The sequence below is a fragment of the Trichosporon asahii genome (genome assembly GCF_000293215.1).
Source record: "Trichosporon asahii var. asahii CBS 2479 unplaced genomic scaffold scaffold00050, whole genome shotgun sequence".
Lineage (NCBI taxonomy): Eukaryota > Fungi > Basidiomycota > Tremellomycetes > Trichosporonales > Trichosporonaceae > Trichosporon > Trichosporon asahii.
In genome coordinates this window covers 3,016,513-3,043,418 of record NW_014040874.1, presented here as the reverse complement: position 1 = coordinate 3,043,418, position 26,906 = coordinate 3,016,513, and the positions used below count along the sequence as shown (strand labels likewise).

Here is a 26,906-nt window from a genome sequence, read left to right as displayed (position 1 = left end):
TTGCAGATGCGGCGATGTCGCCGGTGATCCGCGCGCTGAATGCAGGCCTTCCTACCTGGTCCTCAACCTCGGAAAAGGTACCCCAGTTATGAGAACGATAAGTGCTAGAGTGCTCTCGATCGATCGCATGCAGCATACCTGGTGCGATCGGTTCCAGCACGGTGGATTCGTCATCTTCAGGAGTGTCTGAGGCACTTGGAGGCTGAGGGCGGCTGTCGATTTGCACTAGTGAGTTCAGCCGCTGATACGTCTTCCTTGGGGAACGGAGAGCGACACATTTCACCGCGCTCTCGTGGTCATTTATCACCTTGCAATGTTCACAGCGGCCACAGGTCACCTTGTGAAGGTCAGTACTAGTTGGTGCTGGGGCGCTCCGGCCGTATATCATGTAAGACTGATCTTGGCTTTTTCTCCTATACTCCCTATGCATCACCTGTGTTCTTACCCACCGCCTCTTCAGACTGCCTGTCTGCCACTCTGTCGATCCTTTCTGACGTGCACGTGACTGAATCTTGAAGGGGGCCTGCCTGAGACATGAGACATGTCGGAAGCAAAAACACGTGCAAGCAGCGTGTCGCCCAGCTTTCGGTTAAGATGACGCCGTCAGGCTGTCGTGCTTTCAGCGCCGGCTCGCCGCTTCTGTACGACGTGTTTTGTCACGCGTCTCTGGCCACTTGACATATTCACTCCATCTTTTCTCACCATCAGACAACCCGGTGCCATCCCCGCAACGCATCTATCCCCTCACACTCCTTGACGAACCGGACGATTGCCGACGTAACCCCCCTTCGCGCGACCTAGCACCCTTCCCGTGCCTCCCGCCGCTTCCACCAGCCGCGATGACGAGAACTCAACATTACGCGCACCCGACCAAGTCATTCCCTGTCTACTGTCTCGACTGGACGGACGATGACACTGTTCTGCTAGGAGGAGGAGGAGGCGCGACCAAGTCTGGTATCGCGAACAAATTCGTGAGTCTGGAGACCGTGCTGAGCCGATGCGCCGCCGACAGACCACCCGGCGGCGCGTAGCTGCGCCGCAGACGTAATGTAATGTAACGCCCGGACTGACGCCATTGCAGAAACTTTGTCGAGTAGCCAACAATGGACAGAACGTCGAGGACGTCTTTGAGCTCAACCTCAGCAGCGACGAGGACGCGCCCATGACGCTGGCGCTGGATCGCGGCGTGAGTCACCCGAAGCTGAACTTCTTACTGCCGGAAGCTGACAGACAGACGTCGCAGCTCGTCACGGGAATCAACCAGTCGGAGTCGTCGCTGAAGGCGGGGAAGAACGCGAACTGTCGCGTGTTCTCATACAAAGACAACGAGTTAGTCTTATCACTTAAAGAGCGCACCCGCAGAGCTGACCTTGCAGGATCTCACCCGTTCGATCACAGCAGACGCTGGATGCACCGTACTCGGACGACTACCCCTACCAGAAAATCACTGCCCTGTCCTCCAAGTCTGGATCGTCAGAATTTGTCGCCGTCGGAACGACGGACAATAAGGTGTCCATCTTGCGGTTCCCCTCCCTCAGCCCGATCACCGTGATCAACCCTGAGGGCGGCGATCTTGTCGATCTCGATTGGGGAGGCCCCAGCGGCACTTGGGTAAGTCGTCCCTATTTGACCTAGCTAACTTTGCTCAGCTTGCCATCACAACGTCGACGAAACTTGCGATTTACGAGTTCGAGGCTGGGGAGAAGGATCTTGTGCCGAGATTGGAGATCTCGCAGACGATCGACGCCCCGGTGATCGACGACACGAAGGTCGAGTTCCGCGCCGCCCGCTTCTTCACCCCGAGCTCGACACCGGCATCGAACGATAACAACCTCTCCATCCTCGCTGTCCTTAACTCTGTGCTGCCGAAACGCGGACAAAAGAAGGGACAGCGCAAGGCGTACATCGCGCGGTACGAGGCGAGCGAGCTTCCGGGCCAGGACGGAGACGAGAAGGACACGCCGAAGTACAAGTGGGACCTGACGCTGAAGCGGGATGTCGCTGGCAAGCCCATCACCGTGTTGGATGTTAGCAAGAACGGACTGGTCGCGTTCGGAGCTTCCGACCTCTCGATCGGGCTGCTTGACGCCAAAACCCTTTCTGTAAGCTGCCTTAGTACGCTTCAGCTGACCCCAGCCCCTCCTCAAGATCTTGCAGGTGCACTCGTTCCCGCCGACAGCACTCAAGTTCAACCCGTCCGCAACGATGATTGTCTCCGCAAGCGCGGACAACACGATCCGAACGATCGTCGTCCCGTCAAGCTTCGGCGGTGTTTCGTTCAGCGTAATCGCTTTCATCATTGCGGTCATTCTCGTTCTCGTTGCCATTCTGCTCCAGCACGGCAACAAGGTGTAGGCAACTATAGGCTTAGGAAATTTGTAGTTCACAGTTCACGATTTATGAGACATCCATGTGCATCAGAGCACAACTGCTTCCTCGTTGCTGCGACGCTCGGATGATGTGAGCGCTGTACATGACGTGTGTCCTCGCGTGAATTTGGTTCCATGAGGTGGAGGTGGAATTGGGTGGAGGTTTCGTCAATAACGGCCAGGCGGAGCGGGGCGACAACAATCCTTTGTTCAGGCTATCAATCGGCGCATTCTGACACTTCTTCACCCCTTACATCTTCCGGTAAGATGGATCTCGCTGCTCAGGAGAATGAGAGGAGAGCCGAAAGATGTAAGCTAGTGATCGGATCTTGCGAGCTGACGGGCAGGGGAGAAGGGCAAGAAGATCGGCGAGGGTACCTTCGCCAACGTTTACAAGGGTACGTGGGGTGACAGCTGAAAAAGGTTTCGTCGTAGCTGATAGTACACAGCGGTTGAGAAGTCGACCGGCAGAAAAGGTATGCATCCGCCCCACATGCGACGCCATGCCTCGCCGGCATCACCGTCGAGCGCCGCTATCGCCGCAGTCGCGAGCTTTATTCATCTTCATCTAGAGAGCTAACCCTCAGTCGCGATCAAGAAGATCAAGGTCGGCGAAATGAAGGATGGATTGGATATGACGGCGCTGCGCGAAGTCAAGTTCCTGCAGGAGCTACACCACCCGAATATCATTGGGGTAAGCTATCCGGCCGTATTTGTCAGCTGACATCAGCTCCTGGACGTATTCAGTGTGAAGCAGAACGTGAACCTCGTGCTCGAGTTCCTCGACACGGATCTCGAGGCCGTGATCCGGGACAAGAGCCTGATCTTCCAAACCTCAGACATGAAGTCGTGGACGGTCATGAGTCTGCGAGGACTCGAGTACATCCACCGCTTCGGCGTGCTCCACCGCGTAAGCTCGATCGACGCTACGCAGAGCTGACAGACAGGATTTGAAGCCGAACAACTTGCTGATCGCGTCGAACGGAGAGCTCAAGATTGCAGACTTTGGCCTCGCGCGCGAGTTTGGCGACGCGGGAGGGAAGATGACATCGCAGGTCATCACTCGGTGAGTTCAAGCTGTGATGGCAGTTTTGCCGCGTAGCTGACAGTCCAGATGGTATCGACCCCCGGAGCTTCTGTGGGGTGCGCGCTATTATTCTACGGCAGTGGACATGTGGTCGATAGGAACGATCCTTGTCGAGCTCGTACTGCGCGTGCCGTTCCTGGCGGGTGACTCGGACATCGACCAGCTGAAGAAAACGTTCCACGCGATGGGTACGCCAACAGACGAGGACTGGCCCGTGAGTTCATTGGTAGCCGCATTAACTGACATGCAGGGCCACAAGTCGCTTCCGGACTACACCGAGGTCGCGCAGTTCCCGAAGAACCCGTGGTGGAACCTCGTCGCGTCGCTGGGCAAGGATGGGCAGGATCTCTGCCGCGAGCTGCTGAAGTACGACCCGAAGCAGCGGATAAGCGCCAAGGCGGCGCTGACGCACCGGTGGTTCACGAGTGCGCCGCGCCCGACGCCGCCCGTACTTCTGCCCAAGCCGCTTGCCGAGCTCAAGCCCCGCGACATCGGGCCGATAGAGACCAAGCCCCACCCCGAGTCGGGCACGAAGCGCAAGGCGTCCCCTGCGCAGGAAGCGGTGCGCAACGTCGCGCGAAAGCTGTTCGTCTAGTTTCGTGTAGTTCTTAGAGGGATCTGTACTAGTACACTATTGCATACATTATCTATGACCGAGCCCAGTACTCTGTTGCCCACGGGCGTGATTCGACCGCCTCAGCAACGGCCGCGCCGAGCCTCTCGTCCATCGGCGCCCATACGCGGGCGACGTCGAGCGCAAGTCGCTGCGTGCCGTCATCCAATCGTCCCCAGGGTCCGAGCATGCTACGCTGCGCAACCCAGAAGAAAGGTGCAAGCTTGGCAGCGAGACCTTCGAGCTCCCCAGCCTCGACGAGGGAGTACGGCTTCTCGAGCCCGTTCGGTGCCCTCCGCCCCAGATCGAGGAGGAAGCGGAGCAGCTGCTCCGTCGCCTCCTGGTCCTTGTTGCCGAGCTCCCAGAGCGTCTTCGGCACGCTCTGAAGCCACTTTGCGAATCCTGCGCGCAGACCAGAGCCGAGCGGAACGAAGAAGGGAAGCGTACCCCATCGGTCCTCGTGCGTGTGGAAGAGGGAGGCGAGGAAGGCATCGCTAGCGCGCCGCTTTGCGCTGGCTGACTGTTGACGCAGGACCGCGTGCACGAATTGCGTGCCGAGCTCTGCCGTACTTGGGCGAAGGAGCAGGGATCGAACGACGGGAAGCAGCTCGGCGTAGCTCGTCGGCGACAGCTGCGGGGCGAGCGCATCCGTGCTCGGCTCGAGGCACGATGCGACCCAGTCAGCGGCAGCGGCGAGCGCAGGGTCGCTCTTATTGCTGACGCCGCGCCAGGCGGTGTCGATCGCGCGCACTCGACGCTTCCACACGGGCTGAGGCGCGATTGCTGGCGGAACGGGCGCGAGCGCAACAGCCAGCTTGGCGTAGTTCAGCGACATGCCGAACACGGCGTCGGACGCCGCTGACGCCGCTCCCTCTCCACGTCCGAAGGGGAAGTACGCAGCCATGCGCTTAAGGAACTCGCTGAAGGCGGAGCGGAGCTCCTTTGCACTATCCAGGGAGGCGAAGTCGGCCTGTCCGAGCAGCGCACGAGCGCAGACAGTCACGAGGTCGACACACACGCTGCACAGATCGAGGGCAACCTGGTCCGTCGTCGCCGTGGATGAGACAGAGAAGGCGCTCGGCGCAGCCTCCATAAACGTTGCGACCAGCAGGGAGTGAAGAGACAGGTACGTTCGCTGATTGTCAGTTGGAATCGGCATGTCTTCAGCTCACAGAAATCTCGTTGAGGGCCTCGGGCGACGCAATGTCGCCCGCGGAGCTCGTATCCGGCTCTTCCCACTGCGTTGCCCAGTCGTACTCGCCCAAGCTCCACGGTCCAGCAGCGCTGAGCACCTCGAGTTTCTGGAGAGTGAACTCGCCAAGCTTCGGCTCCGGATGGCTCAGTTCCGGAGCAGCAAGCAACGGCTCCAGCGCCTTCGCGATGAATGTCCGGATCGCACGGAGGATGACCAGTTTGCTGCCCGCCGTTAACCGGAAGCCGCCCTGCGTGCTCGCCCCCTTCTCTCCTCCGAGGCCAGCAGCCAGTCGCAGTCCCTCGAAAATCGTCGATCCTGATCCTGATCCCGCAACACTGCTGCTCACACTCGGTGCCGGCCACGACCCGATCACCTCAGCCGGGTGCGTGTCCAGTAGGATCTCGACCACCTTGCACGCATCTAATCGCACAGCGGGGTAGATATGACTGAGCGCCGAGGCGATCTGCAGCTCCAGCAACGGAAGGTAAGGGACCAATGTTGTCCGAGGGAGGCGGGCGATGTACCACTCGATGAAGCCGTGCAACGCCTTGCGCGCATGTCCGTCCTGGTCGTTAGCTCTTGGCCACAACTGAGTAGCTCACGTCATCCGTCACCATGCCTCCGATAGCCCTCACAACCTTGGAGACCTCACCGTGTCGATCTCCAAAGTTAATACCTAGCCGCACGCCAGCCTGCAGAACTTCTCTCAGGTGGTTCAGAGACTCCTTCCTCACACCGGCGTTCACGTGCCGCATTTGGATGAGCACATCGTCAAGCGTCAAGCCTGAAGACGTTGTCGGCGTCTCGGTCGACTCTTGGCCATCGCGTGCGAGTGCTCTTGAAAGCTGCTTCTGAGATGGAAGAGCGATCGCTTGACGTCAGCCGTGACACACTGAGGCACTTACATCGCGCCTTGAAGGATGTGTCGGTCGCATTTGATGCCTGCTTCTTGCCCTTGCCAAGCTTGAGCTTCGCTTTCTGCCCGTCAGCTCACGTCCCAAAAACTACCAGCTCACTTTAAAGTCCTCGACCTTCTCCTTCTTCTTCTTGGTAGCCTTGGGCATGGTGCACGTTGGACCCGGGTGTGTTATTGTTGAACCTTGTGTCTTCCCTCCCGGTTCAGACATCTGGACACCGAAATCTCATTGCGACCTCCACCTTTGTGGCGAATCACGTGATGCTGGCCGCCGAAAGGCGCCCGGCGGACCAAACACCTACGAATTCTTGGCGGGCCTAAGGGGTTGGCTTCGGGCCCGGGGAACGACGTCTGCCTGTGCTGACGCCTGCGCCAGGCTGTGTGCTTGTGTGTCCGTAGGCCGCCGCGCGTGCACAGCGCGGGCTCGCGGATGGAGCCCTGGCCCTGTGTTCGATTTCAACGTTGCCGCTTCCTAGCGCTTCGACCAAATCTCACTCTTGATCAACCACACGTCCATCCACGCTTCGTCGACCCATCCGCACAATGGGCCTCTTCAAGCGCAAAAACAGAAACAACGACAACCTCCAATCGGAGGACACCAACAACCATGACGCTCCCAAGGAGAAGGTCAAGTGGTCTAAACGACCCGCCAGTGAGTTCAGCCCAAGCGTGTACTCGTCATGACCGAGTGGCGTGGCGTCGGCGTCGGCCTCAGTCACTTGTTTTCGCTGACCATCTCCAGACACGGCGTTCAAGCAGCAGCGTCTCAAGGCATGGCAGCCCATCCTGACGCCCGCGGCTGTGCTGCCAACACTCTTCATCATCGGTATCATCTTCGCTCCGATCGGAGCCCTCATCATCTGGGGCTCGGGCAAGGTGACCGACATCACCCTCGACTACACGCAATGCGACGCCGATGCCCCTACCGATGGCACGTTCGCGACCATGCCCAAGGGAGCGTACTCGTACTCGCTCAAGACGGGGTCCCACATCAAGGCCAGCGACATCCCGCCCCCGAAGTGGTCTTTCTCCAACGTCTCGTCGAGACCGCTTGGCGAGCGTGCTCAGTGCCGCATTCAGTTTGACGTTCCTTACGATCTCGGACCCGGAGTCTTCTTCTACTACCGCCTGACCAACTAGTAAGCTGCGTTGCACGGCTGCAAGCTGACCTGCCCAGCTACCAGAACCACCGTCGATATGTGCAAAGCTTCGACCCCGACCAGCTGCTCGGCAAGAAGCGCACTGTCTCGCAGATCAACGACGGCAACTGCAAGCCCGTCACGAGCTCTGGCGGTAAGGCGTACTACCCGTGTGGCCTGATCGCCAACTCGTACTTCAACGACACGTACAACGCGGGCAAGGTGACGCTGCTGAACCCGTCGAACGGCGCGAGCAATGAGACGTACCAGTTCTCGGAGAAGAACATTGCCTGGCACGGTATTGCGAAGAACTACGTCGACAAGCCGTACGGCAACATCACCGACTACCTGCCCCCTCCCAACTGGCACGAGAAGTACCCGAACGGTTACTCGGAGGACAACTACCCCAACCTCGAGGCCGACGAGCACTTCCACGTCTGGATGCGTGTTGCTGCGCTCCCCACATTCCGCAAGCTGTGGGCGCGCAACGATGACGACGTCATGAAGAGCGGCACGTACGAGGCCGTCGCGATGATGAGTGAGTCCATGCGGAGAGCTGCGGAACACATCACCTTAGCTGACTTCCAGACTACCCCGTCAAGCAATTTGGCGGCACCAAGTCGATCCTGATCTCGACTGTCGCCTGGGTCGGCGGCAAGCAGCCGTTCCTGGGCTGGGCGTACGTCGCCGTCGCGATTCTGTGCGTCGTGCTCGCGATCGCCGGCCTCATCCGCCACTTCATCAAGCCGAGAAAGCTCGGAGACATGAGCCGTGAGTCCCCCCTCCCTCGCTCGATAACTCGCGATCTAGCTGACACCAGTGCTCTCATGGAACCAGCCCCAGGCCGCCGGCAACCGGTAATCCATGCTTGTGCAGCGAGTGCAGCGAGGAGAAGGAGACGCGAGAAAACTTCGAAATCCAGCCATGTCTGTTTTGTCCGTTTTTGTCTCAAGAGATGCGGAGGATTGGAAAAGACAGAATATACCCTTCAGCCTGCGCTCTTTGCGGGGGCATTGTAGATTCGCGATGTAGGTTAGATTGAGCGTGCGTGCGGCGGATTACTCATTGTTCATTGCTTCTGACATGATTGACTACGCTCTTCACAATTACTTTATACAATCAATGGGTCCTTCTCGACGACCCTGGGTGTCATTACAAATGACGGGCTCAGTACCAGAAGGAGATGCTCCAGCCGGGCCCATCGCCCTCCTGGCGCATAGCGTGCCACCACCCCGGCGGAATCACGAGCATGTCTCCAGGCTCGAGGACAGTCTCCATAGCGTGCGGGAGCACGTTCTCAAAGTCGGGGTACTTTGCCGCAATGCTGTCCACGTTCTGGCCAGGCTTGAGCAAAGGAAGGCGCGAAGTGTTGGTCATGAGCGAGGCAAAGAGCGACTCGTCCTCTTCGTCGTCCCATTCTTCGTCCCCTTCCTCATCACCCACCTTTCTCCCCTCACTTTCTCCCTCGACCTTGTCCTCTACCTCGTCCGCGTCCTTGTCCTGGTCTTCCGCGTCTGCGCGCTTCCGGATCTTCTGGATCATGACCCACTCCGGATCCACATCCATGCCCTCGCCATCCTTCTCCTTGCCGCCAAACGCGTGCATGTGCTCCGTGACCGAGGGCGGGGCGAGCCATACCCTCTTCCGTCCCAAGACCTGGACATAACAGTTGAAGTACGGGTCCGTGTGAGCCGGGGAGAGCACGCCGGGGCTTCCGATCCAGACATTGACGAGTGGCTCGGAGGGTGGCGCGTATGCGACACCGGGGGGTACGAGCTGTGCCTCTGGGGAGGAGAAGACGTAGTCCGGGACGGAGAAGTCTGCCTCGAGCGCAGGGAATTGACGGAACAACCCGTGCTGTGCGAGATACACTGGCACGGCGTCATCCCTTTTCTCTCTTTCCTTCTCCCTCTCCTTCTCCTCACTCTTCTCCTTCTCCATCTCCTCGCTCGTGCGTCGACTGAACTGTACACCCGCCCTGGAAGAAGCAGCAGGGGCAAAGTTATCCAACGCCTCACACATCTCGCCCTCCTCGTCATCCCCGTCGGCCGCCATCGCCCTCGCAATCGCCTCGTCGTCCTCGACATCTTCCTCGGGCACCATCGGTCCCTCCCACCCCGCCTGGGCCAGGAACTGCTGCCAACTCACAATCGCCTGCCCCCAGCCTGCCTCGGTGTAGCTCCCCCCAAGCTCGACGGGGACGACGCGCCCCCGTCCCGTACGACGGAGGAGGTATCTGGCCCTCTGCCAGCGATCGAGGGCTTGCCAGCGGGGATGGTGCTCGCCATTGGCTGCATAGCGTCGGAGGACGAAGGGAGCGCCGGCGTCGCGGGAGGAGTATGCTTGTAGACTGGGCGGGTCGATGCTCGGAATGGGTTGGCGGGCACACGTCAAGTCCCCCACGCCTGTTGAAGCCTCGCCCGCCTCAGCGGCGGCCTCAGCGGCGGGAGTGGTGGCCCGGCGGCGGGAGTGGTGGCCCGGCTCCTCGACTTGCGGGGCCAGTCAAACTCGTCAAAGTCGCGCTCGCCCTCCCTCGCTTCCCTTATATGCCGCTGGAGCTCCGTATCGAGCTTGCGGATGAGCTCGCGACGCCCCTCGTCCCCGCCCCCGGCTACTATGAGTGCGAGATCGAGCATCTTGACGGCGTCGATGAAGCGCGCCCCGTCGCCCGCGTCGGAGATCCAGGGGTCCGCATCAGTATGTGGACTGGCGGTGTATGCGCGCGGAATCGTCTTCTCCCTCTGAGGCTCGTCCGGGATCTCGATGAGAGCTGAGGGGTCGATTGGTCCGACTGGTCGGCCGGGTTCGGTTGATTCGGCAGAAGCAGAAACCGCAGGGGCAGGCGGGGCAGGGGGCGTGGGCGACGCCGAGCGATGTTCCAGCACCCACCTTTCCGCCAACGCCCACATGTCAGCGAGCGGTTCGCCCCCGTCTCCATCTCCCGCCTCTTTCGCGAACCTGATCGCCTCAGCGCTGCAGGACACACATAGTCCCTGGACGCGCGTCTTGACCTTGATCTGCACCTCGGGCAGAACCTCCCGGCACGCGCGACACCGCCGCGCATGAACGTCGGACGCAGAGCTGCGGCGCCGTTTCCGCCCCGGGCCCAGGACCGAGGCGGGCGCCATGGGGCGGAACAGCTGCCAGAGCGCGAGCAGGAAGCATGCGTCCGTGTACTGCGTCAGAGTTGCGGACTTTACGTCACGGAAGGGCACGGTGTCGATCTCGGCGCGCGCGCGTGTGAGGAGCTCGCGCAGGTCCGAGTCGATCGAGCGCGCACACACGTGCACGTCGCTGCCGAGCTCGTCGTATTGGAACTGGCCCTGGAGGACCCTGTTCATCAATTTGCGGACGCGGGTGAGAATGTCGGTCGCTGTGGCGCTCTCGGTGCTCTCGAGCTTGTCGTCGCTGGTGGTTTGGACGTTCGGCTCTTGCTCTTTCTGCTGCGTATCGTCGGAAGTGCCTGCGTCTCCTGCGGGTGGAGCACCGGAGTAAACCTCGCCGACATCCACGACCTCGCTTTGCTCGTGCTGCTCGTGCTGCTCGCGCTGCTCGCGCTCCCACACGTCCTCCCAGGCCTTCATCATCTCGCTCGGAAACGCGAGAAGGCACTTCATCCTCTTGCCGTCTATCATGCTGCCCCGCGGAGCGCGGCCGAGAAACATGCGCACCCTTCTTCTCTGGTTCCGAGTCGCCGTCCCCTCCTCCATAGCCATGAATGCTGCGACCAAGGGGTCATCCGGGTCGCCCGTGTTTTCGCGTCGCCGGTTGCCTGCCGCAGCATTCGAGTTGTCCTGGTCCTGGTTCTGGTCTTGGTCCTGGGCAGCAGCGACGGCCAAATCACGTGACTCCGATGACGATGACACTTCTGGGCTGTTTGGCCTGGGTGGTAGCCCTGGGCTGGGGGAGTCAGTAGAGGGTGTCATGGGGGGTGTGAGTTGAGCGACGGGGGAGATATGGTCGTCGAAAGGTTTGTTTATATAGGCGAAAGGTCATGACAATCGATGACACTCCGATGACATTCCGATGACACCTCTCGTGCCTTATCGTGACCAGTCCGCGGACAGGCGGACATGTCCGTGCGTGCCTGTCATGTATGCCTGGGAAATGTGTAGACTTGGAGCACCTCAAGCGGCATTCCGTGTAGACGTCGTCAACGGTCTCGACTGTTGTACACCGCTCGCAGGCACAGGAGCTGGTCTGGTGACTGAATGTCAAGCGAGGCAGTGGAGATGCGATGCAGGCTCTAAAAAGCAACATAAATCCCTATTGCATAAAGCCGTTTCGTTTACATTCTATCTAAAAGTGACAAGAAATTGGCTGAGCCGATGTTTACGACTCGCCGCGCTGTACGCCGTTCGCTGCTCGCTTCGCTCGCAGTTCCCTCGTAGCTTACGCGGACTTGGCCTGAGTGGCCTCCTTGACCATGTCCTGGTACTTGCAGAGACGGAGGAGGTTGCGCTGGAGCATGGCAATGGTCATGACACCGACGGAGGGGACGTAGATGGAGGCGCGTTCGCGGACGTCGGCCTCAAAGTTCTTCTCACCGGCGACGTTGACGCAGACACAGCCGTCCTTGAGCTGCGCGGTGGGGACCTTGTAGCTCTGGCTCGGGACGGCGGAGATGACGACGTCCGAGCGGCCGAGCACCTCCTCGAGGCTCAGGTCGGTCGGGTTGATGACGTGGTGGGGGTTGTACTTGGACTGCTTCGAGGGGCGCTTCGAGAACTCGACAATGCCGGTGATGTCGACGGAGAAGACGCGCGCACCGTCGTTGGCGAGAAGGGCGGCCAGCGGGCGGCCGACAACCTCGGAACGGTTGATGACCGTGATGACCTTGCCGCGCGCACGGTCGCCGTACGGGATGAGCGAGTTGTAGACACCGACGTGCTCGAGCACCTTGACGATCGCGAGGGGGGTACACGGGAGAATCGACTTGACGGTGCCCTCAGGAGGCTGGTCACCAGTCTCGATGGCGCCGGGGACGGGGCGGAGGGTAAGGGGAGAGATGAAGCGGATGCTAGTGAGGTCAGCCACGGCACCATGTGGCACAAACAACGGTGACTCACTTGTGGTAGAGGTTGAACAGGAACTGGTGGTTCAGACCCTCAACATCCTTGACCGGGGAGACAACGGACTGCAGGTACTGGTCCTGACGGTCGCCGTAGATCGGGTAGTAGACCTGGGATTAGCTGCAATCTTGCCGGGCTTACAGCTTCCGAGATTGCTCACCATGATGCCGTCAACGTCGTCGTCCTCGTTCGCCTCGAGGATGGCCTCCTCGACTCCGATGCCAACACCAGCACCGTCCATGCCCTCGCGGGCCTGGCCAACCAGGCGCAGCTCGAAGTTGATGCCGATCTGCTCGCAAGCGCGCTTTGTGAACTGATCGTCAGCTTCTGGATCGACGTGATTACGCTCGGTCGGGGCCACTAAGGACAAGCGCATAATACAATTACTTTCAACGCTGCGCTGCCTCGATTACGACACCCTCTCTCTTCCTGCTCACCTCGGCGTAGCTGCGGGCATCCTCCTTCTTGGTCGCGAGAATGCCGACCAGGTGAGGCGCGCGCTTCTGGAAGCGCGGGTCGTTGATGGCCTGGAGGAGCTCAGCCTTGAAGGGGACGTGCACCTTCGAGGCGGTGACGAGGATACCCTGGTGGTTGTTGGACGACATGGTGCTTAGCGGTCGATGGAGAGCTGGGCGAACGACACCTCGGTGAAAAAGGCAAACGACTCGATCGAGGACGACAGGACAGGGGCGCACAGCGGACGGAGCTAGATTTTTGACGCCGATATATCGCAAGGCTGGGCCAGATTAGAAAATCTAAACCTGAGATCAGGACGTCTGAAGAGGTCTGCCGGAGCGCGGATTGGATGGGAGAGATTGCAGATGCGTTTTCGACGCCGTTGAGCCGACTGACGTTGGTCGAAGTGCGACCGGAGTTGAGAGGGATCAACTTTTGGCGCGCCAGGTCACGTGCAATAACCGGCTACTTTGCTCACGCGGTTGGCGCACGAATCCCACGAGACGCCGATCGTCCCAAGCCACGCGATTATAATTTGGTTGTCACGTGATAACGCCGAAGATGTTCCGGCTTGATTTAGCCTGGACGCGCAGGGTTGAGAGGGATTGACAGGGTCCGAGTGTAACGCGTTAACGTTAGGTCTGGTAAAATTGCGAGCAGTGGAATGCGCCGCCACCCACGGCGAGTCCTCGCAAACTGCTCTGATGTAAACGGCATTCTGTCATGCTCCCGTGTCCGCCGCCCGTGCAGCTGTCGAGCTGTGCAACAAATGAATTGCGAACTGATCTGGGCGCAATTAGCGCAGACTGTCCTCGACCTCGCTGAGCCGTGGCCCTACGGCGTACGGCGACTGAGCGGACAGTTGGGTGCGTGCAACAGAGGATAAGGTGGGGGGAAGGCGTCAAATGTTGTCTAGGAAGAATAGATGTACGAGAAAGGCCAAGCCGGCGGACAGCGCAGCGTAGGGTGGGGAGTCCAGACGGGGCGGCTGACATAGGAACATAGGAATGGCAGTGGTAAGGTTGTACCGTCGAGGGATCTTTGCGAGGATCCGAGGAATAGAATGCGCAGGCATCAGAACGTGCGATAGGCTGATTAGAGATTCGGGTGCACTTGAAAGGGAGGCTTGGAAAGGGAACGGTCGCCAAGGCGAGCGAGGCGCGTAAAGCGGGGGCAGGAGGGCCGGAGGGATGGTGGAGGAGACCCCGTATGGAGAGGGCGGTGGTCGCAGAGGGCGGAGGGACGGAGGGGACCGGGTGCCTGGGCTTGTGATAGCGATTTTCCCACCAGCGAGGGACGGGGCAAAGGGTCGGGAGAGGACCCTCGCCGCTGTCCCGAACAAGCTGCAGGCCGGCGGCTCTGGCATCACGCCCAGGCTTCGGAGTCTCTTGGGCCCAAAAGAGTCCGACCCTCACCGCCCACGGCGACCAAAGATGGCAACCAACCATGCCAGCGTACGAGAATGAAATTCTTCTGCAACAATCACCCCCGCGGGTCCCCTTTGATCGCGAGCCCGGTACACACGGCACACGCTCCCCCGCCCTTCCCATCTGTGCACGCCCTCCTCTCTGTGCACTCACCACGCAGCGCCCATTAGGCACTGTTCCAGGGTCAACGACAGAGTGCGCAAGGACAGAGCGGACAGAGCGGGCAGAGCGGACACAGTGAGTGAAAGCACGCTAGGTCGCGATACCTGGCCTGGCCATATCGCAATCAGTGCTCCGTTTAGCTCAGCGAGCTCACCCTCGACGCAACATCTGGCCGCCGCACCAGCCGTACCACCAGCCGTACCAACATCCGTACCTGGGCAGAGCCAGCTGCCTCCCAGGTCCACAGGTCCCAAGCCACATATCGGCCACCGCATCATTCATTGCTCATCACCCCTGCCCTTCCTTCCCTCCCGACCAGCCCAAGCTCCCCTCGGTGCTTCGGCCCAGCATACCGATACCGCCGCCAAGCTCCTGGTCCTGCACTCAAGGTACCGTGTTCCACATATCTCCTCTGTCACCAACGACCGACCCGACCGACCTTTTGGTCGCTCGCTCGCTGCCTCCTTGGCCTTTTTCTTCCCTCTTCCTTCTCAATTGCTTCGACCACCTCGTCTCTTTCACACCTCGCCTCACTCGTGAAACATTCTTCACGCCCCCCGGCCTCCGCGATTGTCCCCAACTCCCACGCTCTTTCGCCCTTCGTCCATTCTCGACGAATTTGCCGCAACGCTTCAACGGCACCGAGCAGTAGCGCCCAGCCTAGCGTCGCCTAGCCCACAAGCCTCCTCGAGCCAGCAGATCAGCTCAAGCAATCAATCTGCCTCTGCGGCCTTGAGATCGACCTCGACTTATCGCTTCTTTCACCTCCCACCTGACCACCGCACATCTACACATCTCTTCTCGCCTCGCATCTACCTTGCACTGAGCAATCAACATTCCACCACTACACATTCCCTCATTCCCATCGCCCCCGTACAACAGCATTCTCAAAAGTAGGCGGTCCGACACTCGACTGCCTTCCCCCGAGTTACTACAACATCACCACCATCTTAGAACAGCTTCCACCATCATAACAACGGTACACCGTCCATAGCCCAACATGTCTCTCCAGACTACCGGCGACCTCTTCCACCTCATCTTCACCCCGACACTTCCCTTCCCATTCGGATACGTGAGTCTGCTACAACCGGTGCTCTTTGACTGACGCACAGATCCCATATGCGTTCCGTGCTTTAGCCATCGTGATGGCTGCTCCATTCCTTTTCTTCATGGCCCTCGACCTCGTCGCATACGGTGAGTAGTTTTGTGTTTCTGATCCTTCTTCTGTTCGTTGCCAGGTCCGGTATGGTTGTTCCCAGTACCTGTCCAGCGCAGCCTTTGTTGTGGTGAAGACACGACCGGTTACTCGGAACGCACATGATCAGTGGTCTGAGCGACATGTTTTCGGTTACCTGGAACCTGTCCCAAAATTCCTGGATTCTCACGCACCTGCGACATCCTCCCGTTGTGGTCTTCCAGTGCTGACTGACAATCAGCCATTACGCGAACCCTTCACATTTCGATCGAGCGCCTTCGTGTGCCTGCGTCCCCGCCCTCATCGTCGCGACGCCTGCCGGACGTTGACGAACAGCCGGACGACATTGACATTGCCGCGGAGCTTGACAGTCCTCAGCGCAAGACCAAGCCGCTACCGGATCTCGGCTCTGGCAAGGCTTTCAGCCCCGTCCTCGCCCTCATTGTTGTTCTGTTTGCCGCGCTCCTGCAGTGGACGACGACGATCAGCAATGACGCCCAGCTCTCCGCCCTCGCCGGTGATGTCGCCAAGCCCCGCGCCGCCGTGCTCACCGCGCACCCGGACGACGAGGCGATGTTCTTTGCTCCCAGCATCCTGAGCATGGTCGACGCCGGCTGGGACATGCACGCCATCTGCATTTCCGATGGTGAGTAGTGCCTGACAAAATACTATTCTTGGCGGGATCCTTGGCTATTGGCCGCAACCACATACGGAGAACTGACATGTCACAGGCAATGCAGACGGTCTCGGCCTCATTCGCACGGAGGAGCTGTACCAGTCGTACACGCGCCTTGGCCTCAAGGCCGACCAGGTCTCCCTCATCACGCACCCGTAAGTTGGCTTGGGCGGTGCCTGCTCCGCTGTCGTGCATGCTTTCACTCCGTCATCGGTGCCGGCTTGCGCAGCTCTTTCGAGGAACGTGTGTGCTAACGACTTTTCCAGTTCTCTGCAGGACAGCATGAACGCCTCGCAGATGTGGGACTCGCAGCTCGTTGCGAACCTGATCGCTCCCTACCTTGACCGCAACGGAATCACGCATGTGAGTGCATCTCTTTCTTGTGCCGCAGCCAAGCCATGCTTCGGGACAGCGCCTTCGTCTTCCTTTCCCTGCATTCTGTGAATGGCGTCTGGCATCCAGACCGATGCCGCAGCACGCGAATGCGGGGTTTGTGTGATGCTTGACCATCTCGTGATTTAACTTAAGCTCTGCCGCCATTCAGAGTGCATGGAGTTGTGAATTCAGGATCCATGATTTCAGGACAATTTCGTCCTGGGTGATCTGCATCATCTCTTTGGGTTGCTTGCCTCATTCGACCAACCCCGAAACACGTGCTGACGTATGCACAGCTCGTCACGTTCGACAACCAGGGCGTCAGCAAGCACCCGAACCACATTGCCCTCGCCGACGTGCACGCGCACCTGAACCCGTATCTCGACAGTGCGGACGAGGTCCCGCGCCCGGTGCTGCTGCAGCTCGAGTCGCCCCCGCTCGCGACAAAGTACACGGGACCGATTTGGGCCGTCGTGTGCGCGCTGCGGGAACTCGCTGCGCGCGTCCTGGGCTCGTCTCCCGAGGGCGACGCGCCAGAGGCAGCGACCCTCATCTCCTCGCCGGTACGCTATGCCAAGGCGATCCGCGCCATGCTTGCGCACCGCTCCCAGCTCGTGTGGTTCCGCTGGCTCTACGTCTCCTTCAGCCAGCTCATGTGGGTCAACCGTCTGATCGATCTGGGCCACTAGCCTTTTGTTTTTTCTCTGTCTCAACACAATATAGAGTTTCCCGTCTCGTCTCTCCAAGTCCGCTTCATGGTGAAGCATCTTTTGTACATAAGTCTTCGTTTGTTCTTTATTATTACTCCATTTGGTGGCCAGGTAGCCCACACAACCCATACAAACACATACAGCAAGTAGCAGCTCAACCCTGTTCAGTTAGCATCCCCTCAACCCACACCCACACCCACACCCACACCCACACCCACACCCACAACGCAACCACATTTCCAAGTCCAACGCAAGTCCAGCCAAGTAGCCTAGGATGAAAAAATGAATATAGAGTTTGCCCGTGCTCCACGCGTCTGCTCCAATGCCCCGAGCCCCGAGCCCCGAGCCCCCGACGCAGTTACACAGTCTATTACACAGTTTTTGCATAGGAGGGTCTATGAGCATGACGCGAGTGTGGTAATGAAGGCACGATGAAGTGGGACGGCATGGACATGGTGGTGTGAGATACAGGTGTGCGGTACACGTCGTGGGCTATCTATGGACAGGCGGGGAAGAGTGCGCGTTCGGGTACGCTCTCCGCTTCCCGAGGTCGCCGGGGGTGATTCCGGGGACGCACCAAAGGTGGTAGGGTCGTAACGGTCGCGCAGTATGGACATATGATGCAAGTGTGAGGGGACGGTGAAATGATGCAAGTCGTGTGTTGGGTGAGGCAATGACTTCGGGGTCGGCCAGAGCTGCGTCCGGGTTGGGTATGACGTTGACGAAGGCGTTGGTGCGTCGGAGCCGTTCCTGGAGTATGTTTCCGACCACTTCAGATCCTCCGTATCCTCCTTATCCTCCGTCTCGCCGCCTCCTTCTCCGGCATGTCTCGGAACTCGATGACCTTCAGCGATGCCAGCGACGCTCGGCCGGCTCCGCTGGCTCAGCTCGCGAGGCCGCCTCGCGACCTCGCCTTGACGGCGCTCACTTGCCCCTCGCCCCCTTCACAACATGCTCCCAGTGCGCGGCGTCTTTGTCCGCCTCGTCCTCCTCGTCGCTCTCATACTCCTCGTCCGGGGCGTAGGCGACGAGGTCGTCCTCGTCAAACTCCTCCTCGAGGGCAGCAGCGACGGCGTCGTACCCGTCGTCGTCTTGGTCGACGGCCTCGAATGCGCGCACAGCGCTGCTGAAGTAGTCCGGGTCAGACTTGCCCACGAGCACGGCCTTGATGGAGGGTGCGGAGAGTGCGGCGCGGGGCTGGGCAGGGATAGAGGAGGTGAAGTCGGCCATGAGCTGGGCGGCTTGGCGGCCCTGTTCCTCTGCGGCCTGGTTCACGCTCGCCCGGCTCTCGCTCGCCTCGCTCGCATCGGCCAGGTTCTGCCTGGCACGCTTCGTGTCCATGTCCGGCTCGTTGACACGCTGCGTAGGTTCCGCAGTCCTCGCTTCCTTGTCAGAAGAGGGTGGAGCGTTCCTGGCGGCGGTTTGGGCTGGAATCACGTTTGGCGCAGGCGGAGGCACAGGCGGAGTGTCCACCGCCAGTTCGGGGAAGATCTTCCCAGCAACCTTGTCCGCGGTGCTGGAATTCTCCGCTAAACTCGTGCTCTCGGTCTGGCGGGGTGTGACGTGCTTATCACTCTGGGGCATCTGAGGCTTATCGGTGTCGTTATCGCGAGGTGGAGACAGGGGCTTATCGTCGTTCTTGTTCTCAGGCTTGTTGTGCTGCTTGGCCCTGCTCTCGTCGTCCGCTTCGCTCTTCTTCGCCTTCAACTTGTTGCCCCCCTCGGAGGGCTCGCGCGGATCCTCCTTCGGGATCAGGTGCGCGGGCAGTTTGTCACCGTAAGGCGGCTTCGGGTCGCGCGCCTGGATCTCGAGCTCCTCTGGCGTCGAGCGCCAAAACGAGGGCAGCACGTCTGTATGTCAGCTAAGACACTCGAAACCAGCTGCGATGAGGGGAAGACTGAGTGAAACAGGGCAGTCACCACACAGGGCTGTTCGGTACCGGAGGCGCTGGGCTCGTCTGAATGGTGACTACTGTGGCGTGCTTCGCTGTGCAGATTGCGGAGCATGTGGAGTGACTGCGCGGAGCATATGGGGTGGCTGTGTGCCTCGTGAGATCTGAGATCTGTTGAGAATGAGGATCGTGGAGACACCCCCTTATCGCAGCGATAACGGGGCCTCGAGACGATAACGGGCCCCAGGAGGGCCCCGATCATCTCGCTTAGCGACATCTCCACCGTTTTCGTCGTCATGAGGCGAGCTCCTCATTCGCCGCTCCGCATTCTCCGCATCGCTGACGTGGTCCGTCTTTTCTTGTCACGGGCGGTGATGACCCCCGCTCCTGGACGCCGAGCGGCCAGTACGGAGGTGTTATACTCACAATCCTTGAGCTTGAAGATCCACCACTTCTTGTCCTCGGTGCCAATCTGCGCCCAGCGCGCACGAATGCCCATGCCGACAACGCACTGCGGGTCAAAGTCATCGATGCCGGTGCAGTCGACCCAGACGTCAAGCTCAGCGGGGATCGGGCACGTGTCCTTCTCCTGCTCGAACTTGGCGCCGCCGGGCGAGACGTGCTCGTTGCCGTCGAGAGTGCTGTCGCCGGCCGCCTTGTGCGGAGCTCGTCCCTTCCAGCCCTCCTCCTCGCTCCAAGGAGCCGGCTCAGTGCGGAAACGGTGGTAACGCGTTGTGAACGCGGGCGCACCTTCGGAGGGAGCGTCAGGAGGGAAGACAGCAGTCACGCGGCGACGGTCGAACGCGATCCAGTTCCACAGCTTGACGTCGGTTACGGGGAGAGGCGCAAAGACGCTTTCAAGGTTTGAGGCGGCTGCTGTTAGCTAGAAGTCTCGGGGCAAAGAGCTCACCTTCACGCGCGGTCGGCTCGTCGACCTGGTTGACTTTCGGGGCATCTGCCATTAGCTACAAGCCCAATCGATAGCTCACTAGGATCAGGTCCCCAACCGCCATCATCCATCTCAGGAGTCGTATCGGCCGTGGTCTTCTCCTCCGGCTCAGTCTCGGGAGGCAGCTCCCAGGCCAATCCAGCCTTGACGCCCTTCAAGCGCGTGTAGTAGTTCCCGCACAGAAGCGCGAAGCCAGACATGTTGAGCGCGGTCGCCTCGTCGATCCGCGCCTCCCACGCCTTGGCCTCGCGGAGCTTGCGCGGACCAGTCTGCGCCATTGCCAGCGCGCGGTCGAAGGCGGGAGCCAGGAAGGCATCTGGCAGAGCACGGTGGTGCACTACGAAGGCCAGGAAGGCAGCGAAGATTTCTGGAGGTCAGTTATGTGTTATGGGCCTCAGAGGCTCTTTGAGGACGCACCAGCGAGGCGGATCGCGCCCGCAACTTCCCTGTTTTGTCAGCTGTTAAGTGTACGAAGACGGAGCTCACCACACGGCTTCAGCTTCACGCCTCGCACATGCGAGGAAGCCACGCACGGCACGCTCGGTGTGCTTCAGTAGCGGACAGATCTCGCCGACCTCTCCAGCATTGTAAGCGTCCATAATATCGCGTGTCGCATCACGCCGAGCACGAGACTGCATTCCGTACGCCTGTGCCTTGGGACCGATACCAGGCCAGTGCAAGCCGGGAAACTCAGCCTTCACCCCCATCGCCCAGCGGATCTGCCGTCAGTTCCCCAACATATTTCCAACTCACTTGGTTCCAGTAGTGGCGGTCCTTCTTATTGAAGAGGAGGCACGGACCACGCGTGTCGAAGAAATCGTAGGCGGCGTCGAGCACTGCTGTCAGTCACTGTTTCACCCTCGAGTCTTACGTCGGGCGAACGGCGGACGAGACCTATTGTCAGCTTCTCACCACAATTGGCTAGCTCACTCGTCGAAGTCGCGAATGCACGTCAGCGGCTCTACCCAGCCACTGTTTGGATCGCCGATCTTGAACGCATCGGCAGCAGGGACCTGCACACGCTCAGTGTGACGACCGCGGTATCGCTTCTTGCGCTCCTCGTCCACCTTGGCCTGCGCCTCGAGCGAGTGATTGATAGTCGAATCGATGAAGGGCTGGCCGTGACTGTCTCTTGCGTGCTTGTTGACCTGGTCCTGCCACCCGTTCAAACCGTTGCGCACGTTCGCGTCCGTGTACGGGACCTCGCCAGGTGGCGGAGGGGCGGGAACACTGATGGGCTGCGCCTTGAAGTCCTCCAGCGAGCCCACGACCGACTCGAACAGCTCGCGCGGGGGCGGCTTCTTACCAAAGACGTCGTGATAGCTGATCGGCTCGCCTTCAGCCTGAGCAGGCGGAGTGGTCTGCTCGCCAGCGTTGGTCATGGTCAGACTCGATGATGGAGTGGGCAATGGCGAGAGTCACCGACCAGGTTACGTGTGTGAGTACCGTGAGCTGGGCGTGCGAGTGTGCGAAAAGAGGGGCACCTGCGACAGATTCGCGCACAGACGATCGCCTCCTTTGCGGCTTTGGTGTGCATGCGCGCGTCTGTGAGCTTGTGCACAGACGAGACGTCGACACACGCAACGCCTTCCCCCGTAGTCAGTCGTTCGTCGTGTATGCCCGCAACAACATACGCAGTGTCGTCATTCGTCCAAGCGCACGCCTCTTCGGGCCAGAAGGTCACGTGCAGGAACGTTAGGCACAGCTGGATTCCAGGAACGGTAATTCCTGGTCGCACAGACAAGGGGCGCGCCTGCTTTTCTTTAACGTGATTTGCGCTTGTTGCTTCCGCACGTGACTTCCCATACTAATTCATCTTGGCAAAACACTGGGTCAACACAAACATTACCTGCCCCCACCATCGGCCCTGTGTTTCCTCTTTCTTTCTTCTCTCCATCCGTCAACAGCAATCCATCCGACAGAACCCTCGCTGCCTGTCTAACGTTTGTGCATATCTCTCCAGACATGGCACAGCGCGGACCCGCTCCCCCCAACGACGGGGACCAGCGATACCCTCGTCACTCGCACAGCAACAGCAGCTTGTTCCGCAACGCATCGCCCGTGCCCCCCTATGCTCCCCAGCAAACCCCTACCCCGCTCTCCCCTCCTTCCAATGGACACAGCTCCCTCAACCTGAACATCCCAGTCTACAATCCCCCGTACGCCAACAACCCGCCCAACTACTCTTCGGGCCGCTCGGATGCGTCCCACGTCTCGTCGGCCTTTGCGCCCTCCGCTGCTGCGAGCAGCGCGGCACCGCTTCTTCCCCCGATCTCATCCACCGGCCGCCTCCCGACGTTCGAGCGTGTAGCAGCCTACACTCGAGGTGAAGCTCCTCCTGTCATCCCTCCTCCCCAGGGTATGACGCCGCCTGTGATGTCGCCTGCTCCATCGCACATGATGTCTCCTTCCCCTTCGCAGATCATGTCCCCGCCTCCGCACATGATGTCTCCGCCCCCGTCAAACATGCAGCCCACTCCCAGCTACCTCCCACCGCCGGATCAGAACCACCCGGACCTCCAGGTTGGTTTTATCCCTTCGCAAACATTCCGGTACGCTCGCGAGATGCGTGAGCCGTCCCGCTCCCCGTCCCCCGGCTTTGACGACAGCGTGCGCTACAATGGCCGACCTGGAGATGTTGAACAGGCGCTCATGGGAGACTCAAACGATGACGGCATCGCGCCTGCCTACCGCAAATACGACCCCTTCGGCTCGGAGTCTGCTCTCGACAGCGGAAACCTGGGTCTGAATGGACGCCCCAATAGCACCTACAAGGCGCCCATCGATGACGAGTTCGAGAGCGTTCCTCTGGTTGAGGAAGAGAAGGAGACCAGGCACTTTGGTCCTGCACCGACTGGCCGCGTTGGCCGTCGTAACAATGCCGGCCGCCGTATCAAGCAGAAGATGCAGCTCGACGAGTCGGGTATGTTCCAGGTCGACATGCCGATCCCGTCCCGTCTCGCTCAGTTCCTGCCGGTCAAGGGCGTTGCGGAGCAGAAGACTACCCGCTACACTGCCGTCACCACCGACCCCGATGACTTTGCTACCTCCGGTGTGCGTCTCAGGCAGAACATGTTCAACCCGCCTCGCCAGACCGAGCTCTTCATCGTCATCACGATGTACAATGAGGACGCCGAGCTCTTCTGTCGTACGCTCTACGGCGTCATGAAGAACATTGCGCACCTTTGTGGACGCAAGAACTCGCGTGTTTGGGGCCACAATGGCTGGCAGAAGGTCGTCGTCTGTATTGTGGCCGACGGTCGTAAGAACGTCAACCCTCGTGTCCTCGACTGTCTTGCCGCTCTCGGTATCTACCAGGAGGGTGCAATGACGAACAAGGTTCAGGACCGTCCGGTTACCGCCCATGTGTTCGAGTACACGACATCCTTTGCGCTCGATCCCGACCTTCACTTCAAGTACCCGGACAAGGGTATCGTTCCCTGTCAGTTCATTTTCTGTATGAAGGAGAAGAACGCCAAGAAGATCAACTCGCACCGCTGGTTCTTCAACGCATTTGCTCCTCTCCTTCAGCCGAACGTGTGTATTCTGCTCGATGTTGGTACGATGCCCGGCCCCAAGTCGATCTACCATCTCTGGAAGGCGTTCGATGTCAATTCCAACGTCGGAGGCGCGTGTGGTGAAATCGCCACGTACAAGGGCAAAGGTTGGAGGCTGCTCCTGAACCCGCTCGTCGCGGCGCAGAACTTCGAGTACAAGATGTCCAACATTCTCGACAAGCCCATGGAGTCGCTGTTCGGCTACTGTGCTGTGCTTCCCGGAGCGTTCTCGGCGTACCGCTACATTGCTCTTCAGAACGACGCCGATGGAAAGGGTCCCCTCGCTTCTTACTTTATGGGTGAGAAGCTCGAGGGCTCGGGTGCCGACTCGTTCACGGCCAACATGTACCTCGCTGAGGATCGTGTGCTGTGTTTCGAAATTGTCGCCAAGCCCAAGGCTAACTGGGTTCTGAAGTATGTCAAGTCGGCCGTTGGTGAGACGGACTGTCCCGACACGATCCCCGAGTTCATCGGCCAGCGTCGTCGTTGGCTCAACGGTTCCTTCTTCGCTGCTGTTTACGCTCTCCTGCACTCTCGCCGCCTCTGGTGGTCCGGTCACAGTCTCATCCGCAAGTCGATGCTCATGCTCGAGTTCTTCTACAATGCTCTCAACCTGATCTTCGGCTGGTTCTCGCTCGGCAATTACTACATCTTCTTCGTCATCCTCACGTCCGCTCTCGAGGCACCTCAGTTCCACGCCAAGGGTATCCACGTCTTCAACGTGATTCTCCAATACATATATCTGGGAACGCTCGTCGCGTGCTTCATCTTCGCGATGGGCAACAGGCCTCAAGGCGCGCCCTGGAAGTACAAGATCGCTATCTACATCTTCGCCGCTCTCACGGTGTACATGCTGATCTGCGGTGTGCTCTGTATTGCAGTCGCCATCGAAAACATCGGCTCGCCCGTCTTTTCCCGAATGGTCGTGTCTTTGATCGCTACGTACGGTATCTTCGTGATCTCGAGTATTCTCGCGCTGGACCCGTGGCACATCGGTACCTGTTTCCTCCAGTTCTTGCTCTTCCAGCCCAGTAAGTGACCCAGCTTCGCGCGTTACGATCACCAGCTGACATTCAGTGTACATTAACATCCTCAACATCTACGCCTACTCGAACCTGCACGACCTGTCGTGGGGTACCAAGGGATCTGACACAGTGGAGGAAGACCTCGGCCACGTCAAGGTTGTCGGCAAGGAGGTCGAGGTCGCGCTCGTCAGTGCGCAACACGACATTGACAGCGCGTACCAGGACGCTCTCGACAACATTCGTGTGAAGCGCGCTAAGGTCGACGCCGACGAGGTCCCTCCCAAGAAGGAGACTAAGGAGCAGAAGCAGAAGGACATCTACGCCAACTTCCGCACCAACCTGCTGTTGGCGTGGTCTCTTTCGAACGCGCTGCTCGCGTCTCTGATTCTCTCTGGCGGCGGCGCTGGCGACACGTTCAACGGCTCTGACGGCAACAACCGCACTGGCATCTACATGCTCGTCATCCTCGTCTTCGTCGCCGCCATGGCCGCGTTCCGCTTCATCTGCGCGACCATGTACCTCATCATCCGCCTCTTCGGCGGTTAAGCGCTCCGGCTGCTGGTCCGCCGGCGCAGCCAGCGCATGGACGCTGTATAGAGTTTTCCCCGTCTCTCGCATACACTATCATCATTCATCTCACATCATCCAACCACCCATCATCACTCCACACACAGCGCCAAAAGAACTCTTGCTCTCGCCTGTTCTGCGTTCCGTGTTTCGCTAGTCTTGAAAGCTCAGTCTCGTTAGTGTCTCGTCAGTTAAAACTTGCATGTATGAATTCGCCCGAACACCGAGCCGCAAGCGAATCTGATCAGTAGACAGTGAGAGGGGTATGAGCATACTGATACATCTGGTGTTTGTTCGGATTGTCGGTCTAAATGCGTTGTTTGTTCCGTGCTGAGTAATCGAGGTCGGGGGATGGTTTAGATGTCCGTCTTGGCCTCCCAGCTGACGCCGCAGCCGCAGTTGCCGCCCGTCTTCGCCTGCGGGTTGTCCTGGAGTCGGAAGGACGAGCCGATCAGCTCGGTCGCGTAGTGCAGCGTCGCGCCTGGTTGTTAGCTGTAAAATGTTAACGCAGCTTACCCTTCAGCAGGCCGAGGGAGGTCAGGTCACAGTAGACCGGGATCGTGTCGACGCCCTGGGGCCGGAAGACGCTGAGCGTTAGCTAGCTAGCAAGGCCTCCTTGGATAGCTGGACCACATCCGCTGCTCCACTCCGCTCCAGATCGTCCACCTTCGTTAGGCTGCAGCCCTCCTCACGGGCGAAGGAAGACGTAGAAGCAACAGGGGCGCGATACGAGAACAAACTCACTAGTCATCCGTTCCCTTCTCCTCCGTCAGCTCCATGATGTACTGGTATCCGTGGCAGCCGCCCGAGTCAACGCCGACACGGAGGGCCATGGGCGAGTCGGCCGGCTCGCCAGCCTTGAGCTTGGCGAGCTGCGCTGTCGCCTCGGGCGTGATGGCCAGCGTCGCCTTCTCGGTCGGGACGAGCTCGGGGTCCTCGATGAATCCCTCCTCCTTGATCGCGGCAAGGTCCGGCGCCTCAACGGATACCGAGACCGTCGAGGGCGCAGCAGCCTCGGTCGAGGCCCATCGGAGGGCTGTTCGCGGAACGGCTGAACGGACAGCCGCAAAGGCGAGCGTCGAAGAAGTAGGACGAGGAAGAGAGACAAGCGTACGCGCACGCAGCGGCGTGGCAGAGGGGAGGGCGGAGCGCAGTGGCCGCAGGAGGTGGGCTGAACGGCGCATCGTGATGAAAGGTGGAGGTGGTGGTGAGAGGCAAAGTTCGGCTGACTGAGAGTGTATATCGTCCGTCATGTCCAAGAGCCAACGGGCGGAAGCATTTCCTCCGATGGCAGTCACCCAGGCGGGACGACGTCAGAGCCAGTCGGAGAGCTGGCCTAAGTCACCGAGTGCGTTTGTTTCATCGCGTATGCTCGTACTCTCCTTCTGTACATGCATGATCGCCTTCTGTGTGTGTGCAGGGAAGGCCCAGACACACGCGTATCTCTCCGCTCGCAGTCACATTGCGACGAGGGTGCGAGACGCTACGCCTTCCCCCGGGTCCTAAAACAACCTGGCTATAAGAT

The 26,906-nt window shown here is 59.7% G+C and overlaps 12 protein-coding genes across 12 annotated transcripts; 6 read left to right on the top strand and 6 right to left on the bottom strand.

Annotated features, from left to right (window-relative positions):
- Positions 1-839: 839 nt before the first annotated feature.
- A1Q1_02355 (membrane glycoprotein spo14) lies at positions 840-2,355 on the top strand (the record flags this gene model as incomplete). The annotated part of the gene is made up of 6 exons (XM_014325300.1): positions 840-971; positions 1,082-1,186; positions 1,244-1,329; positions 1,377-1,611; positions 1,689-2,102; positions 2,149-2,355. 6 exons carry the CDS (start codon positions 840-842, stop codon positions 2,353-2,355), a joined length of 1,179 nt encoding a protein of 392 aa, XP_014180775.1.
- A 303-nt stretch (positions 2,356-2,658) lies between these two features.
- Positions 2,659-4,051, top strand: A1Q1_02354 (cyclin-dependent protein kinase; the record flags this gene model as incomplete). Its single annotated transcript, XM_014325299.1, has 8 exons — positions 2,659-2,679; positions 2,725-2,767; positions 2,819-2,845; positions 2,957-3,063; positions 3,117-3,248; positions 3,326-3,435; positions 3,484-3,670; positions 3,716-4,051. The coding sequence occupies 8 exons, from the start codon at positions 2,659-2,661 to the stop codon at positions 4,049-4,051; spliced, it is 963 nt and encodes a 320-aa protein (XP_014180774.1).
- A 52-nt stretch (positions 4,052-4,103) lies between these two features.
- On the bottom strand, positions 4,104-6,328 carry A1Q1_02353 (uncharacterized protein; the record flags this gene model as incomplete). The annotated part of the gene is made up of 5 exons (XM_014325298.1): positions 4,104-5,204; positions 5,242-5,811; positions 5,867-6,048; positions 6,170-6,233; positions 6,281-6,328. 5 exons carry the CDS (start codon positions 6,326-6,328, stop codon positions 4,104-4,106), a joined length of 1,965 nt encoding a protein of 654 aa, XP_014180773.1.
- Positions 6,329-6,723: 395 nt separating this feature from the next.
- Positions 6,724-8,180, top strand: A1Q1_02352 (LEM3 (ligand-effect modulator 3)/CDC50 family transcription regulatory protein; the record flags this gene model as incomplete). Its single annotated transcript, XM_014325297.1, has 5 exons — positions 6,724-6,832; positions 6,923-7,319; positions 7,388-7,857; positions 7,908-8,090; positions 8,140-8,180. 5 exons carry the CDS (start codon positions 6,724-6,726, stop codon positions 8,178-8,180), a joined length of 1,200 nt encoding a protein of 399 aa, XP_014180772.1.
- A 306-nt stretch (positions 8,181-8,486) lies between these two features.
- A1Q1_02351 (jmjC domain DNA-binding protein) lies at positions 8,487-11,245 on the bottom strand (the record flags this gene model as incomplete). The annotated part of the gene is made up of 2 exons (XM_014325296.1): positions 8,487-9,669; positions 9,723-11,245. The coding sequence occupies 2 exons, from the start codon at positions 11,243-11,245 to the stop codon at positions 8,487-8,489; spliced, it is 2,706 nt and encodes a 901-aa protein (XP_014180771.1).
- Positions 11,246-11,711: 466 nt separating this feature from the next.
- Positions 11,712-12,996, bottom strand: A1Q1_02350 (methylenetetrahydrofolate dehydrogenase (NAD+); the record flags this gene model as incomplete). Its single annotated transcript, XM_014325295.1, has 4 exons — positions 11,712-12,339; positions 12,389-12,501; positions 12,552-12,695; positions 12,829-12,996. The coding sequence occupies 4 exons, from the start codon at positions 12,994-12,996 to the stop codon at positions 11,712-11,714; spliced, it is 1,053 nt and encodes a 350-aa protein (XP_014180770.1).
- Positions 12,997-14,293: 1,297 nt separating this feature from the next.
- A1Q1_02349 (uncharacterized protein) lies at positions 14,294-14,976 on the top strand (the record flags this gene model as incomplete). The annotated part of the gene is made up of 2 exons (XM_014325294.1): positions 14,294-14,511; positions 14,565-14,976. The coding sequence occupies 2 exons, from the start codon at positions 14,294-14,296 to the stop codon at positions 14,974-14,976; spliced, it is 630 nt and encodes a 209-aa protein (XP_014180769.1).
- A 460-nt stretch (positions 14,977-15,436) lies between these two features.
- Positions 15,437-17,371, top strand: A1Q1_02348 (N-acetylglucosaminylphosphatidylinositol deacetylase; the record flags this gene model as incomplete). The annotated part of the gene is made up of 6 exons (XM_014325293.1): positions 15,437-15,508; positions 15,549-15,630; positions 15,873-16,277; positions 16,363-16,462; positions 16,574-16,670; positions 16,979-17,371. The coding sequence occupies 6 exons, from the start codon at positions 15,437-15,439 to the stop codon at positions 17,369-17,371; spliced, it is 1,149 nt and encodes a 382-aa protein (XP_014180768.1).
- A 945-nt stretch (positions 17,372-18,316) lies between these two features.
- Positions 18,317-20,939, bottom strand: A1Q1_02347 (uncharacterized protein; the record flags this gene model as incomplete). The annotated part of the gene is made up of 5 exons (XM_014325292.1): positions 18,317-19,242; positions 19,710-20,159; positions 20,273-20,599; positions 20,650-20,678; positions 20,719-20,939. 5 exons carry the CDS (start codon positions 20,937-20,939, stop codon positions 18,317-18,319), a joined length of 1,953 nt encoding a protein of 650 aa, XP_014180767.1.
- Positions 20,940-21,158: 219 nt separating this feature from the next.
- Positions 21,159-21,614, bottom strand: A1Q1_02346 (uncharacterized protein; the record flags this gene model as incomplete). Its single annotated transcript, XM_014325291.1, has 1 exon — positions 21,159-21,614. The coding sequence occupies one exon, from the start codon at positions 21,612-21,614 to the stop codon at positions 21,159-21,161; it is 456 nt and encodes a 151-aa protein (XP_014180766.1).
- A 583-nt stretch (positions 21,615-22,197) lies between these two features.
- A1Q1_02345 (uncharacterized protein) lies at positions 22,198-25,360 on the top strand (the record flags this gene model as incomplete). Its single annotated transcript, XM_014325290.1, has 2 exons — positions 22,198-24,820; positions 24,867-25,360. The coding sequence occupies 2 exons, from the start codon at positions 22,198-22,200 to the stop codon at positions 25,358-25,360; spliced, it is 3,117 nt and encodes a 1,038-aa protein (XP_014180765.1).
- Positions 25,361-26,124: 764 nt separating this feature from the next.
- A1Q1_02344 (uncharacterized protein) lies at positions 26,125-26,565 on the bottom strand (the record flags this gene model as incomplete). Its single annotated transcript, XM_014325289.1, has 1 exon — positions 26,125-26,565. One exon carries the CDS (start codon positions 26,563-26,565, stop codon positions 26,125-26,127), a length of 441 nt encoding a protein of 146 aa, XP_014180764.1.
- Between the last annotated feature and the right edge of the window lie 341 nt (positions 26,566-26,906).